Here is a 16,331-nt window from a genome sequence, read left to right as displayed (position 1 = left end):
TACAATAACTTTTTTTTATAGGATAGAAGGTTGACACTTCACAGTTACAATTTTCATTCCAACACAATCTTCAAAGTCTGTAAGTTATAATCTTCATTCAAACACACCTACACAGTTATTATCACAATTAATGAATGTTAAACGATATGTATATATATATTCGTTTATAAAGAGAGATTAATTTATGTTTTTTCAAATATTTTGTAAGTTTCATATTTTCGAATACGTGGTACATCGAACAAATTGATGTTGACAACCTTTGGATTGATTTGTACCAAAGTTACTATCAAAAAGTTGAATATCATTATGGTCACATTATTTGTCGTCACTGCGTATATGATATAATGAGGTAATTTCCTTTACATAAATAATTGCTATGTACAATAATAATTCAAACTTAATAAGTGTTTTAATTTTTTATTAAATACAATATTTTCTTTTAACAAGTGTTTTTTTTTTTATTAGATACAATGTTAACATTGTGGTCAAAAACAATATTGGTTCAATAAATTTCACTGTTCAAGATAAACGGGTAGAGTTTATCTTGTGATGTCAACCAGCATATTTGAAGAATATGAGATCAAAGGTAGGGAACTATACAATTTATTATAAATAATTTTTCCCTACCTTTTCAAACACAATGTTATAATTCCAAAATTTTACAAGATAATAGAGTTAGAATGATTAAAGATTATATTGCGTCATGCCAAGACTGTGTCTATTCATTTATCATACTTATACCGACAATGCAACATCAATTAGATTGTACACCGTGTGTAACCTTTGTTTTAAATATAGATTGGTCTGAAGAATATTTATACATTTACAATATATATATATATTATATGTAAGTATAACATTTTATAAATATATAATATATGTGTTGTTCATCAATTATAATACTAACTATCATGTTGACAATGTAAGAATGCTGATTGAAGAACCACAACAATTTAGATTTTAGTTATAATATATTTTATTTATTCAGTAAATTTTGAACAAATGTAATAAATAATTATTTTTATTACTTTAATTATGAAATGTCAACATTTTCTTTCAAAATTACATATATTTCATACTAATAATTTAAAAATATGTTTGACATAACCATAAATAGAACCTATTTGGTACAACTTAAAAGCTATTTATTTCAACTTTTAGCTTAATTTAAACTAAATATTGTATCTAGTGTAGCTTAATTCATCAGATTATAGCTTAATTTATGTCATTTTCAGCTTATTTTGGAAAGCAACTTAGGGGGTGCTTATAAAAAATGACTTATGTGCACAGCTGGTAAAGGGGGCTGAAATGACTTAAATACCTCTCCAAAATTCAGGAAATTACGAAACTGCCATTATATATACCCTCTTCTCAGTTGCCCTAACACTCTCCTCTCCTCTTCTCTCCTCTCTGGTGACCGACAAACTCCTCCACATCTCCAAGATCGCAGTCAATTATTCCCCTTATTTTCCGTTGATCAACACAAAAAATGTAAGATTTCATGCCCTTTGTATGTTATATATAGATATATATATATATATATACACATCGATCTGGCTCTTCTTGCCTCTTTCTTGAACCCTTTGTCACAAACACCACTCTGATCAGGTCTTTCTATGACTTCTCACTCTCAAATCTCCGTTCTCAAACCCATTTTTTTTGTAAAAGTATATGCCCCCTTTTAATTTCTTGATGATAGGGGGGAAAAAAAAACCCTAAAAAATCTTATATTTGTCTTTCCCCTTACTCGTCGTCTCGCCCGACCCACGGCCTCATGTGGTACTCTCTCTCTCTCTCTCTCTCTCTCTCTCTCTCTCTCTCTCTCTCTCTCTCATCTGTTAATTTGTGTTGCTTTGTTCTTGCAACTGTATTTGTATATAATCATTTGTATTCCCAATTCTCCAAATCCAAGGCTAGTCGCAAATATGTGTTAGGTCAAATTTGATCCTGCAAGTCTCAAGTTTCTAATTGTTAGATTGCTGAAAGTGGTTCAGGATTTCTTGCTCTTCCTTTGATTTGTTGTTGTTGTTGTTATTATTGTTATTGTTATTATTATTATTAAAAGCACACAACTCACTTCTACACGAACTTTTTAGTAACACTATATACTTCCAATGTTATTCATGTGCAAAAATGGATGATGGTTATAACTGAATCAAACTGAACCATGCTCACCCTTACTGCTTTCTATTTGCTTCTAAGAGTTGTGTTTCCTCTCCACTTGATTTTCTTATGAGTTGATGTTTGTTGGTTTTCAATTTGATGTACATAGAATTTGTTTTTCTGTCTTTGTTTGGGTGATGTTTGCAATTGTTGTTGTTTTTTGTTTTCCTTTCATATTTTCCCATATTTAAAATATAGTTTCCTTCTTTTCTATTGTTCCTCTTGATTTTCTATTATATGAATGCTGTTTCTTTTTTTTTTTTTCAATTTCAGATTGAGAAATAAACTGTAGAGGACCACAAAACATAATAGAATTCTTGGAGTTTGCTTCCTCTTATGTTTTAGGTAAAACATTCGCTATGGTTTAGGGTTTTTATTGGTTGCATATTGCTTTGAATAAATCTCATATATATATATATATATAGTGGGTTTGGGTTATTTCTTTTTGGGTCTTAAAAGCTATAAGTATATATGTAATTGGTTCAATCCCATAGAAAAATTGACATATTGAACTATTGAAAGATTGTGACTTTTTGATAGAATTTTTCCTCTTTAAAATGCATTGAGATACCAATTGAAAAAAATCTGTGAATACATTGGCTTGTTATGTTTATTGGCTTGTTCTTTTTCCTCTTTTTACTCTTGCTCTGTGAATACATTCAAAAAAAAAAAAAAAAAAAACTGTGATGAGTACAGCTTATGAATTCAATGCTCAGCCTCATGAATGCCTATCTCATTTCAAACTATGGATTAATGAATTCGTGTCTCAATCAAATCCAATGCTCAACCTCATGACTTGAGGTTATAATGAATTAATGAATTCCTATCTCATTTCAATCTATGAACTTTAGTTTATATTTTATATTTCATTTCAAATTAATGAATTCCTATCTCTTTTAGAATAATGTTAGAAACATTTTATTGTTTTGGTCTTTTTTTCAATTTTGAACAAATTGTTGTCACTGTAAGATAAATTGGAAAAAAGCTTGAAAAACTAGCTTGAAGATTTATTTATATCAATCTTTTCTAGAGTTATTCCAGCAAGAAAAACAATAAGGGTCCAGCTTGTCTCAAGTTGAGATAAAGACTGGACCCGTCCAGTTCAGTCCATGGGACCATTTTTTGGCCCATTTGATAATTTGAACCGTTCAATGTGTAGAACTTATCAAGTACTACATGTTTGTAAAAAATCACGTTGATCGGATATCAATATCTATGTGATCAAATCAGTTTTGTATAAAAAAAAATAGACGGTGAAAAAATTAACAGTTGATAAAAAACTGTTTTGTTCACATAGCTATCGATATCCGATCAACGTGATTTTTTACAGACATATAGTACTCGACGAGTTCTACACATTGAACGGTTCGGATTATCAAAATGGGACCTGTGATAGGCCTCCACGGACCCAACAGCACGGTCCAATTCGATCTTAGACTGGACCAAAGCCACTGCCAAACAATAATGTCACCCAAAGTACAGAAACAGCAAGAAAAACAATCAATTAGTTACAAATTCAGTTCATACGACAATACAAAAAGTACAGAAACAGCATACAAGATTTGTTCTTTTTTTAACAAACCCAAATTCTTTCCAAATTTCTTAAATGATTCCAAAGAACTCGACTTTCGTTAAAAAAAATAATAATAATACTAATAATAAAAAAAAAGCTCAGCAGAAAGGAGAAATAAATCTCATTCAATAGCCATGTTTTCTGCCTCATGCCTAATGGAGTCAAAAAGTATTGTTGACAGATAACGCTCTCCAAAGCTTGGGAAAATAACCTGACAGTAAGAAAAATATATGAAAATTTTCAGTAGTTTCTTAAAAAATAAAAAATAAAGAAAAGAAAAGTGCAAAAAATAACATTCATATGATTAATAATACTAAAGTTAGCTGTCCACTAATCACAACCTCCGGTTCTGTCTTTCTATAGAAATGCAAAACACACACTAGGCTTGAGAAAAATCAGATTCATGTAATACCCTTTTTTCCATGAAGTAAAAAGAAGGGATAATAGATTTTCGGATGATGCCCAAATTTGCACCTATTTGAAATTATTTAATGATCAGTCTGCCAGTTTCTTTGATCTCACTCTATTCCTTTGTCCATTTGCTTCCACTAGTTCGATCTAACTAGAAAATTTACCGGCCTATGAATATGGTTTCGATCATTTCAGTGATGCCAATTTTGTCTTGTTTCAATTTTATTTATTATCCCTGATCCGAAAGTAACCTTTTCCTTTCCTTTGGCAGAACATATTTCCCAACAAGATTGATCCAAATCAGGATTAAAATTACAAATGCTCCTAAACCAGTTTACTCATTTGTCAGTCAAACTATTTAAGCACTAATACACATCTCACTGGGTAAAATTTAACCTCAAATCATTTCATTTAAAATTTATATATCCAAACGAAACCTTAGTTGTTGCCTGAAGTATCACCAAAGGATTCTGATGTAGTTATTAAAAAAGATCAATTCACAGCAACTTACAACAATGAGTTTTCCGGCATTTTCTGGCCTCTTTGCTATCTTTATTGCAGCAGCAGCAGCAGCCCCTGATGAAATCCCTACCTGCAAATCATGTTTCCAAAAACATGGTCAAAAATTGTATTCTTACAAAGGCAAGCAACGACAAGGCAGCAGCCAATTCTAAAAAATCTTGCTTATCCATATACATTTTGTTTCTGATTTTATGATCAATTTCTGTGTTCCTATACCTAATTCAGATAGGAATTTGGGAACTACATCAGTGATAACCACAAGAATGCAGTGATAGAAATGCATATGAGACCGTTACAAGTGATCTTGATTAAGTAGGAGGCATATACCAGCAAACCTTCTTTCAGTGCAAGAAGCTTAGCAGTTTCAATAGATTCTTCACTAGATACCTGAAACATTACAAAAGCACTGAGGTTAATAAATAAAAAAAAGAAATTTGTTAACATAATTCATACCCTACATATGATTAAGGATCCAATTCCAACATATCCGCTTAATGGATTGAGCTCGGAGTCGGGGTGAGCACCAGCAAGAAATTTCACATATCAATTAAACTAAATGCCCAATGTTAAAACGTCAAGGCTTACTGTAACAACTTCATCAAGAATGTTGACATCCAAAATACTAGGGATGATACCAGCACCTATTCCTTGGATCATGTGCGGACCTTCAACATGAAAGCAAAGCATCCCATTACGAAACCGACAATGTAAGAGAAATTTATCCATTAGAACCGCTTGATCAAGAGAAAATAAATAAATTTAAAAGTCAATTTTAATTGTTAATAAACATCACATTCACAAGAAAAAGAAAATTGAGAAAGACAAGAAAAAAATCACTACTGCACATGATATGACAAAAGAACAACATTACCAATAATATTGATTGACCAAGTTACCAAGAAAACGTGTGTCAAAAACAAAATTCCATCCAAACAGAATTATTAATGTAGAACTCTTTAGAGAAAGAGAAGAAAGAGAGGGGAGGAAATAGAGGACCACAGCCCTAACACAATCGCCACAACCTAAAACACTTAAATCCTTATTATTCAAAAATAACTATTACAATCCAAATATAGGCTTGAAAACCTAATCAAAATAGGAAACTAAATCATAATCTAGACTCCTAATAAAATTTAATTAACTTAGGAAACTAAATCCTTACAGAAAATGAAGCAAATATTAATAAAACTCCTAACTAAAAGAAGACTCTTAATTAAACTAAAATTAAAAAAGAAAAATAAATAAAATAATAAATACTAAAGACAATTATCCATGTATGCACATTCCACATCAGAGATGGTAACTTTTCTTTCTATTAGTGAGACACATTTACTATTTTCTCGACTCTCAACCATGAGAGCGAATCATGCACCTTCCCCTCTGGGGGTGGCAAGAGAAACCACTCAAGTAACAGGTGGTGATATGAAATAGTACATACATTTTTTAAAAGAGAAATAGTAATATATACTGAAAGGCAGAAAGTACATCATCATACAAATAAATGAAAAAAAAAAAGAATTGCCCAAGGCATAAGCAATAAAAGCTAGATTCTATTATGCCATCACTAATGCACTTGCGAGGGTGAGTGTAGTGTGGTTGAATCACATTCGGAATTGACTCATGATCAAGTAAGCACCTTATGAACATGTTCAAGATGGGTTAACCAAGAACGGATGTGTTCTTTTGAGCCTATGCAATCCAATTTGTTAGCTTGGCAAAGAATGGTGCTGGTGTATGATGATAGATGAACACTTCAAAATGTATGCACGATACACAACTCAACATGGTTATGTGCACAATTCCAAAATTTCTACAGCTGGAAATGTACCCAGTAGGATTTGATATAAAGCAGCATAACATCCAAAATGTTAGTTCAGAAGAGATTCCCAGCAAAAACTTCCTTAATCTGCTTCCTCCATTATATCAAGCTCAGTGGAATAACCTATATCAAACACCCTACAAGGACATTTTACTTTTTCTGGGCATACAGGAATATGAGTATGCATTCATGTCCCACATTCTACTGTTTGGAAATTTGACATCTCCAACACCTAGAAGTAGCTCTGTAGCTGACAAACCTATCCACGTCAATATAACTTAGCTGCTTCTATATTTTTCATATAAGAAACCCTACAATATAATTTGTACATCCGATTTGAAAAGTTGATCTAAACAAATTTAGAAGTTCCATTTTTTAAATTGTGGCTATTGGTGAACAAAAGCATCTTCAATATTTAACTATCATACTCCACAAACTTTCTGAAGTTCTCATACATTTGCTTATACAAAGATATTTTTGCAAGCCCATTGAGAGGCATGTTGTGATGGCTGCAAAACAAACGCCTCCTGTTTTCAATAACTTAGTGCCAAGCTTAGTGCTGCTAAAGATTGGAATGTTAAATAATTGGTAAAGCTCAGCTTGCTTAGAACTTAACCAGTGTGAACAAACAGTAAAAAGAGAAACTAGACTGATTAGGTACCTTTTTTTGTTTTGTTTTTTGGGTAAGTAAGTCATAAAATAAAGACAGTAAAATGTACAAGTTTACAAGGGGCATACCCCAAGTACGCCCTACAACCAATAATAAATGACTACAAAAAAAGCAACATAAAACTACCACTGGACATCCTACAACAAAAAACCACCCTCGCAAAAGCGGGAGAACAACAGAAAAAAAAAAAAAAAAAAAAAAACAAGAACCCCATTTTGCCCATATATCCTTTTTGTCCCCAAGTGACCCCTACCATCAGAGATAATAGATGGAAACTTGGGGTAGATATCTAGGCAAAAAAACAAAAACACACCACAGACTCATAAAACATAACAAACAAACACACAATACAAATGTAACTAACTAAACACCCAACAAGACCAATCGAAAAATGATAACTGCCCCCGCTTGCTCCCAGTCTCTACCACGGATGAAAACATGGAATCCAATAAGCATCTCGCTTCTCATAGCCGTGACATCGTAGCCACTCAACCAAAGCCATGACGAAGGAAAATGTCTATCCCATGAAAGATCTAGCTGAGTCACATGAAGCCTGCATAGTCAATCACCATAATCAACGGTCTTGAGAAGTTTAGTGCAAAACATTAACCACCACAACAACAGACAAAGTCGACAACGATCCCATCATGAGAATAACCACCACATCCCCCAGTCCCTTCCTAAGTTGACCACAGGCCTCAATCCCCACAGCAATGTCCCCTTCACTCCATGGTAGGAGTGGCGTACGATTAATCAGGATGGGTCACATGAAGACAAGAGGTAACCAGAAAAACCAGTAGGCCGCTTATCTCCCAACCCCTAACTCAGTTAGCCATTAAACCACCATTCCCCATAGCAGCGACTCCCCAATCACTCTTGGCAGAGATGGATCAATACCAACGTCATATAAGGTCACAGGAAGATCACGTGATCAAACACCACAATAAACCGCTGTAATAAACATATACTGTTGCGCCATGGTTGAAACAAAATACCATAAAACCTCATATAGGTCCACAAATTACCAAAACAAAAAACCACTCACCCACTTGGATTTATCAACAGCATAGAAGCATAGCCCATGCAAAATGTTGTCCACACAAAAGGGCCAATCAAATTCAATTAACTCACCATGCATCTCCTAGTTCTAGCAATGGCAAATTCCACACCTCAATTCCCCATGGCGGTGTCCCTCTCACTCCACACCAGAACAGGTAAGAGAACTGCTCTAAGCCAAATCACATGAATATGTACAGATATTAACCAAATAACAAAAGACTCAAGATAGTAGACAGCAGAATCCATGGGCTAAATAAATTTAGGCCTCGTTTGGGAATCCTTCTTTTTTTTCAAAAAGGAAAAAAGCTACTAAATTAGCCAAAAAGTCAACAATCCATACCAAAAAGTCAAAGATTCTCTTTTTTCTTTACTTTTTGCACATCTTTTCGTAAAAAACCCAAAAGTCATCCCAAACATACTAATTTTTTTTAGCTCATATTTTAACCAAATAGCCAAAAAATTATTAAATTAACGTGTTCCCAAACGAGGCCTAATAACAAAAAAAAAAACACGTAGTTGCAAAACATAAGGCCCACGAAATATATAATCGTTGAAGTACATCATGGCCTGCTAACATCAGCACTTAAAACAAGTCGTGGCCCACTTAACAAAACAACTCAGACGATTTAAAACCAACAAAGTTTCCTGCCATAGAAACAGTGGGCCCACCCCGTGTGAAATCACACCAAAATAAGCTCATGCAACCAAACACAAGCCCATGTAGATCAACAATAAAAACAATAGGCCCAACCCATTACATATAGCCCACAAATCAATCCATATAGTGGGGCTTAGAAAAAAGAAAAATATTTAGGAGCACTAATTAGTGCTTTCACTAATTAGGTGGCAGTAGATCCCATCATTAATAATGTGATGTTTTAATCTTAGAGTTGTATTTTTTTTTATTTTTTTTAATGTATTAATGCTATTAGTAGTGATGTTTTTAACGAGATGAATCATTGTAGAAAAAACCCAACACTAATGATCATCCAACCCACGTGAAACAACCCAGAAATGATTTCAAACCCAAAAAAAATCAAATGGGCACCACACCGCACACTTCACATCATATTACCACCAAATTCAACGGCTACTCCAACAAAACAAACTTGTGGGCCCAAGAAAGAGAACACACAGCATGCTCAAAAAATCACCAAGATCCTTTAAGTGTTTTTTCTTAAAGTTTTTTAAAATGATATATTGTGTTGTTAAAATTTAATATTAAAAAATTAAAATAACTTATCATTAAATTTCAATTACATAATGCACTACTCAAAAAAAATTTTAAAAAAAAACTCCTAGAACATCCTTACTCCAAAAAATTGGACTCACACGTTAACCACTAAGCAAATATATACAACAACAACAATGATTCATCCCACTAAAAACATCACCACTAATAGCACTAATGCATTAAAAAAGTAAAAAAAATAAAAAAAAAATACAACTCCAAGACCAAAACATCACATCATTAATGACGGGACCCACTGCCACCTAATTAGTGAGAGCACTAATTAGTGCTCCCAAGCATTTTTCTATACAACAAGTATATATATATATAAACATCACCTTCAGCCCAGACAAATCCCCCATTACACGGAACCTCTGCAAAACCGCTGATTCAGCCCACTGTTTTCCACAATACCATCGTCATTTTTTAATGCAGGAAAACATAACCCACGCGTCACCAACAAACAAGGCCACTCGCCAATGGCGTGAAACCCACCCCGGCGATGAGCCTCAACATCCTCAACACAGCCGACGCTGGAACAGTAACCCATCGCCGGTAAACACAACCCAGTATATCACTGATGATATAAATACCACTGGCAGCAAGCTAGTAGACCACCAGGCATCACGCTGATCAACAGGACCGCCATAGGTGCAGAGACCAGCGTACCAACACAAAAACACATCTCCGGCGGCAAAAAAAAATTAAAACCAACCTGTCCGCGCTAGAAACTTGAAGACAGCACCATACCACCGCCGGGAACACGCTGCCAGCACTGTAAAATAGTGCCGGAAACAACCAGAAAATTCCGGCGAGGCTATACTAGGACAGAACCATCACCAGAACCTCCAAACTCCATAAGCCATTGAAAACCGAGCTCACCGCCGGCGAACTAACCACCCAGCAAAATCACCACAGTGAAAGGAATACAAACACCTCCATGAACGGCGAAACCACTTCCACGGAGTACACCCGATACCCAACTACGGAAAAGAAGATCACCGTAGAACAATCTGTGTGCTCAACTACCTCCGACCAATTGCCCTCGAAAATCATCACCGATCTAAAAACCCACTAGCAAATGAACTTTCAGATTAGGGTCAGTTTAGGGACTTAAAAAAAAGTCAAAAAGTCAAAAAATTACTCAAAAAGTTAAAAAGTTAACACTATTCACCAAAAGTCAACAATTAGGGCTGCACAACTCCCAATTCAAATTTTTCCCTACAAATCAATTTTTACAATTTTTTATTACACATTTTTCAATAAAAAGTCAAAAAGTTAACCCAAACATCCATATTTTCAACCTCAATTTTTTAGTCCAAAAAGACAAAAAGTACACTTTTTTAATCTTCCCAAACTTGGCCCAGATACCCTTAAAAGCAATAGTCAAAAGTCAATACAATGTGTACACTAAGCTCGCACAGAAAACATGCTCATTCCAACTCAGATTATTGAGAGGAAGAGCTAAACAAGTTGGCCGGGACTGCACCAGAACACACCACCATGAATAACCCCCGGGGGGAGCTTTCTCTCTCTAGAATCTAGAGAGAGAGAGAGGCTCTGCTTTCTTCCCCTTCTCTCCCGATTAGGTACCTTGTTGATGATACATGGACACATGCTACCACCTAGAAACTTGACATGACGCTAATTGATAAATTTCATGACAATTCAAATTAATCTCTGCGAACTGATGTTCCCCCCACTTAGCACTCTAAAAGAAAGTGTCATAGTACCAACTCATTTATACATGTGGAAGCAGATTGGCTTCTTCCCAAATGAAGGATTTAAATTCTTTTTCTTTTTAACTTTTTATCATTTGAAAGTTATAATTTTGATATAGTTACCTAATGACTACAGAAAGACGTTCTATGAAAAATGAAAATTTTGATAAAATGAAATTAAATGACGTAGCATGTGCCAAGTATAGAGGAACCAGTGTTACACAAGCACGGAAAGAAATCAGCTAAATAATAGCACCAAAATTAATGCACATAACACAGCATGACTAACCAGGTTTTCCTCCATTCAGAACAGCACTTTCAGATGGTTCTACTCCATAGACCTAAATGTAAACAAAAGAACACCAACAAAAAGAACATGAATGAGATGCAAGAAACTCTCTCTCTCTCTCTCTCTCTCTCTCACACACACACACACACACACAATGGGGAAAAAAACCTTTATATGTGGATTCTTCTGCTTGAGGAACTGCCCTGCACCGGTGACAGTGCCCCCAGTCCCTATCCCAGCAACTAAGGCATCAACTTTCTCTTCAGAGCCCTTCCAAATCTCTGGTCCAGTGGTTTCATAATGAATCTATAGAATGACAAACTAATGAGCAAAATTTCCTACCATCTATCCATGTTACAAGATTTTCTTCCTTTTTTTTATTGGGATAGGTATCCCCATTACAATATATTGATTCAAATAGTACCTTTGGGTTGGCAGGATTTTCAAATTGCCTCATATAAAAGGCGTTTGGTGTCCTTTCCACTAACTCTTCAGCCTTTTGGAAAACCCCAGCAATACCTTTTGTTATATCTGAGATGTACAACTCTGCTCCAAAAGCTCGGAGAACAATCCTTCTCTCAATACTATATGAAGATGGCATAACTAGAATCAGCCTGTAGCCCTTAGCAGCTGCAATGAATGCCAAGCCAATGCCAGTATTACCACTGGTAGCCTCAATGAGAACCGTCTTCAGCCACCATTAAATTAGCATAATCAAAACCAACAAAAATGTCTCGGTTCAAAATGTTTTACAATTCAGAGTATTCATATGAAAACTACGTTTTGACAGCAAAGCTTGGTTGCTTTTGAAACACAACCATAATTTCAATATAATTACGCTAAACCTTATTCAAATATCGGAAGGGTAAGATTATTTTAGAATTGTATTTAAGGTTTAAAGCTTAAGATAATTTGCTCTAGTATTTGATGAAAATAGTATAAAATGTAACAATTTTATCAAAATATGTCCAATAGTAGGAATTCAATTAACCTTCCCAGGGGTAATCAGGCCCTTCTCTTCTGCATCTTGAATCATACTATACCCAATCCTATGTGCCAAAAAAAATAAAAATCATGTTCGTTAGCATATTTAAGAAAAAAAAATCATCCATATTTTCAGTATTGCAACATAGCTCAGTTCTAAACAAAATGCTAAACTAACAAATAGAACTGGGAAAAAAATTGAAAAGAGAAAGAAAAGAATGAAGAGACTACCTGTCTTTCACGCTAGAGCAGGGTTCCATCATCTCCAACTTGGCGGCAACGCGGGCTACACAACCATCCACAATGTTGTTGAGATATACCATTGGGGTATTTCCTATCAGCTGTAGATTAAGAAACAAAGCTGCTAAAGTGACTTAAAATCAAGGAAACATGGAACCAGTAAGAAAGTTTGTCGGATGATGAAAAAACTTGCCTCAGTAACATCTTTTGCAATTGCACACTTGTCTTCCATAATTTTTCTTTTAAATTACTGTATGAAGAAAAAGAAACAGAAATAGGTTCAAGCAAATGAAAAGAGACAGAGATAGCAAAAATTGGAATAAGCTCATGGTAGATTCTAAAAAGAAAAAAATGTACTCATGGTTGATTCCAAAAATACAATTCAACAAAATAAAAACGAAATGATGCAACTTCAGGAAATCCAGAGATGGTCCTATATACAACTGGAATAAGTTCATGGTAGATTAGATTCTAGAAAGAAAAAAATGTAGTCAGATCAAAAGCAAGTATTAAAATCATGGCCAATTTTTTCATTTCAAAAGGCATAAGAATGAGCCCAACTAGATAGTTAGAAAAGCTGGTATTCGACAAAGCCCCTGAGATCCAATTAAACATGAACTTCTATCCAGTTTGTTTGAATCTATCAACCAAGAAAAGAAACCAATGCAGACACAGACAAAGTTTTTTATAAAAATTAAATAAAAAGTAGCACATAAAGAACAGTTCATAACAGTATAAACCATCCCCAAACTGAACAAGGACGCAACCCAAAGACACGAGCATATATTGACCTTTTAATTTTTAAATGCTCTAATGAGATTGCCATGTTTTGGCTATCGGCCATGTCATTAACTGCCTGAGGATTTAAACCACTAATTTTTTTACCTTCAAAACTCCAACTACGGAAACAAGTCTGACATTGCTAACAATATGAGCATCTATAACACCACAGCCAAAGGATAGGAATATCGATCAGCCCATGCCTAATTGCAAAACCAACGATAACCAGTTTGGAATAGAGAATGTTGGTATTGCCAAGATGAATTCTTCCAATGCCAAGCTACCTTAAATTTCCAAGAGTGAAACAATCAACCTTAAGGCTGTGCTTGAATCATGAATTTGGATAAGGATTTGAAAAAGTAAAGGAAGAGGAAAAGACAAGAGAAGTGGAGAAAAAACTAAGCTCATATTTCATTCACATTTCCCCCACCTTTTCCTTTTCATTTCCAAATCTCTACCCAAATTCATAATGTTTATCTAAACATGGTCTAAGTCATATTGTTCCCTTCAATACGTTTCTTACAAAGCAACAGTTTTCCTAAAATATTGAATAGATTAATAAAAGTTATCAAAGAAAACTTTACCCCGACGTGGCTTAAATAGACAAATCATATTGGGGAGAAAAACTAAACAATACAGATCTTCAAATAATTTACCACAACTCAATATTTATGGAAATATGGCAAATTAAGTTGAAATACTGGAACTCTTGATATGTTGCGCTATACAGATTTTTTATTGTTATTTTTTTAATAAAACAATTACTTAACAGCAAACACGGTATAACTCTGGATACCCAAATATGCTCCAAGAATGCTAAAACAGCATAACTTTGGTTTAAAACAAAGGTCATATTTCACAAGATTACTAATTAAAAAGAAAATGAAAGTCGTAGAATTAACATCAAAGTATGAGAAGTTTCACATACCCAAATCTTACAAACACTCCAATGAAGCAGATTTCTACATTTTATACACCTTTCACACAGTTTTTCCCTTTCTCTTTTCAAATCCCTACCCAAATACATCAACCAAACACAGCCTTAGACTATTAGAGAGGAGCTAACATTTTCTCATAATTCCATTCAAAAATCACAAAAACACAAAAATTAAAACTAAAAGGAAGGCAAAATATACTTTACCAGATATGGAAAAACCCAAAACAAGAAAACAAAAAAAACAGAAAGTGAAACAACTATACATCAACAAACAAAAACAAACGAATCACTAATTTATTTCCAATAAACCATAATAGATTTCAACCAAGTAGTGAAATCATTTAGACTACTAGAAAGAAGCTAACATTTTCTCATAATTCCATTCAAATATCACAAAAACAAAAGCTGAAAGGAAAGCAATATATACCCAGATATGGAAACAACCAACAAAAAAAGAAAGAAAGAAATAGAAAGAAAACAGAAACTGAAACAACTCTACATCAACAAACGAATCACTAATTTATTGAAGTCAAATGACAAATAACACAGACATGAATAGAGTGTCACTTTTCACTCCCAATCTGCAACCTTTGACTTCGTGTATGTATATAGTTGTATCTACAGAGTGTATATACAGATAAGAGTTGCATATACATATAGATATAGATCGTATAGGTCTGAATCGGCCGAAAGATATAGAGAGAGAGATAGGTGTTGGTCAGATCATGAGAGTAGGACCATTCGCAGTTGCTCCCTATTTTTAATTCTCAAGTTGGCTTGGCGGGCAATTTTTTATTGAAAAATGCTTGGGAGCACTAATTAGTGCTCCCACTAATTAGGTGGCAGTGGGTCTCGCCATTAATGATGTGATGTTTTGGTCTTGGAGTTGTGTTTTTTTTTTTTTTTTTTACTTTTTTAATGCATTAGTGCTATTAGTGGTGGTGTTTTTAGTGGGATGAATCATTGTTGTTTTTTATTTAAGTGTTAGCTATTATGACAGGTGGAGGTAGACAATTTATGGTATGGATGCAGTGAGGTAGCTTCCTTCCAAAATTGTTCCGGACAAAAAGATGAGATGAGAAGAGCCCCGGAGTGGCCCTGTTTTGGTAAGGTTTATTTCTAATTTATTTCAATTTTTAGTTTAATTTAAGTTATTTTGATGTGTTTGGTTCAGCTTAATAATACAACTTATACCTTTTTGTAAGTCAAAAATTAACTTATTCTTTGAGTGGGGGAGGAGAAACTTAATTTATAAGTCAAAAATCAGCTTATATTCACAGTTATAAGTTATAAGCTATTAAACTATAAGTTATAATTACTTTCCCACAGCTCTACCAAACGGGGCCAGTGTCTAGGATATAACAACGGTGTTTTCTTTTGGCTCGTTCATTTTATTGGGACATGCCTGCACGAAACGATGAGATAGTGTACCATTAGCCCGAACGAAAGATCAAAATTTAGAATCCAAGTACTATTTAGCATTATGAGAACAAAAGATTTTAATAGTACGAGAAAACTGAGTGTGGATTATGGCAGATAAATCATAATAAATCAGTTTAAGTTCAGATCGATTTTTGAGAAGAAAAAACCAAGTATAACAAGAAAAATCATCAACAAAAATTACAAAATATCTTGACCCTCCCATGGTCGGTGTGGGGAAAGGTTCCCAAATATTTGAATGCACAAGATCAAAAGGGGCAGCAAACATAAAAGTACTATTATTAAAAGATAAAGCAAGTTGTTTAACAATTTGACAAGATAAACAATCGACATCTTCAAGACAGACATGACCTAACTAATCACTAGAAACTAAAGTTTTCAAACGACTGAAAGAGACATGTGCTAAGCAACAATACCAAAGCTGTAAAGAAGACAAGGCATAAGTAGATGCAGCAGAGGAAGCAATGGGAGCAGCAGTAGATGATGTGTGGA

At 34.2% G+C, this 16,331-nt stretch overlaps 1 protein-coding gene across 4 annotated transcripts; it reads right to left on the bottom strand.

Annotated features, from left to right (window-relative positions):
• Positions 1 to 3,644: 3,644 nt before the first annotated feature.
• LOC114309955 (cysteine synthase) lies at positions 3,645 to 15,168 on the bottom strand. Of its 4 annotated transcripts, none has more exons than XM_082867834.1 (11): positions 14,951 to 15,168; positions 12,876 to 12,932; positions 12,674 to 12,783; positions 12,450 to 12,507; positions 11,883 to 12,146; positions 11,627 to 11,764; positions 11,459 to 11,510; positions 5,255 to 5,334; positions 4,997 to 5,056; positions 4,659 to 4,739; positions 3,645 to 3,947 (listed from the first exon to the last, which is right to left on the bottom strand). In XM_082867834.1, the coding sequence occupies exons 2-11, from the start codon at positions 12,912 to 12,914 to the stop codon at positions 3,858 to 3,860; spliced, it is 972 nt and encodes a 323-aa protein (XP_082723960.1). In that variant the 5' UTR covers positions 12,915 to 12,932; positions 14,951 to 15,168; the 3' UTR covers positions 3,645 to 3,857. The 4 variants fall into 4 exon arrangements, with proteins under 4 accessions (XP_082723960.1, XP_082723962.1, XP_082723961.1 ...); XM_082867836.1 differs by having other exon boundaries at positions 14,391 to 15,132; XM_082867835.1 differs by having other exon boundaries at positions 14,827 to 15,031.
• Positions 15,169 to 16,331: the final 1,163 nt, after the last annotated feature.

The sequence above is a fragment of the Camellia sinensis genome, chromosome 5, assembly GCF_055761805.1.
Source record: "Camellia sinensis isolate YWXY chromosome 5, ASM5576180v1, whole genome shotgun sequence".
Lineage (NCBI taxonomy): Eukaryota > Viridiplantae > Streptophyta > Magnoliopsida > Ericales > Theaceae > Camellia > Camellia sinensis.
Note: the sequence above shows the minus strand (reverse complement) of the source record. Positions and strands in the feature narration are given on the sequence as shown.